General features: G+C 53.5%; 1 protein-coding gene across 1 annotated transcript; it reads right to left on the reverse strand.

Annotated features, from left to right (window-relative positions):
* Positions 1-6: 6 nt before the first annotated feature.
* On the reverse strand, positions 7-178 carry LOC104154925 (feather beta keratin; the record flags this gene model as incomplete). The annotated part of the gene is made up of 1 exon (XM_009709056.1): positions 7-178. A coding segment is annotated over exon 1 (172 nt), but the record flags the coding sequence as incomplete, so codon positions are not given.
* Positions 179-805: the final 627 nt, after the last annotated feature.

The following is an 805-nucleotide window of genomic DNA, read 5'->3' on the forward strand; positions in this document are numbered from 1 at the left end:
GGGAGCCCACGGCGGTGTTCTGGGGGAAGGAGCTGAGGATGGGTCCGGGCAGGGTCACCACCACGGGAGATGGTTCGATAATCACTCGGGAGTCCTGGCACTGCCTGACGCAGGGCTCGTTGCAGCTGTTGGCAAGGGGGGTTGGCCCACAGGGACGGCACAGGTCATAGCAGGACATGGCTGTGGGATGGAGGGGTACCTGGGAGAGAGGGCAGGGAAAGCAGAGGCATCGTGTGAGGCACAGCCTGACAGCCTGCTTGGCAAGAGCAAAGGCACAGGCTGGGGAGCATGGACAGCCAGTGTCCGGAGGAAGAGAGGCTAAAGAGTCCTGGTCCACAAGGGTGTTTTATAAGAAAGGCCAAGGCCTTCTGCCATCTCTCATGGTGCTGGTAGTGAACTGAGAGTCTGCAACACGACAAAGTAGCAAGGGTCTCAGCAAAATTTACATCAAGATTGGAGAGAAAGAGAAAAAGAACGAAGAGGAGATACCAATGAAGAGGCTTGCTACTTACCTTGTTCACCAAGGAGGAGAAGGCAAGAGAAGTGGATGAGGGTGCTGCAGTTGGACGGGCTTTTGTAGTGCTCCAGACCGCCCCGGGCCCAGAGCCACCCTTGGCACATGTCAGGTGTTTACCAACACGCTCATCTTGTATAGAAAGCACTCCCTACTACTGAAGGAGGCTTTCATTTGGTACTTGCCATGCTCCCTACCCATTTCCTTGCTAATGGCATGCCCATTCCACCCTACAGCATTGTTGTATGTGACATAATTAGAGATCAAATTAATTTCATGTATAGCACTGTT

The sequence above is a fragment of the Cariama cristata genome, unplaced genomic scaffold (genome assembly GCF_000690535.1).
Source record: "Cariama cristata isolate BGI_N322 unplaced genomic scaffold, ASM69053v1 scaffold20661, whole genome shotgun sequence".
Lineage (NCBI taxonomy): Eukaryota > Metazoa > Chordata > Aves > Cariamiformes > Cariamidae > Cariama > Cariama cristata.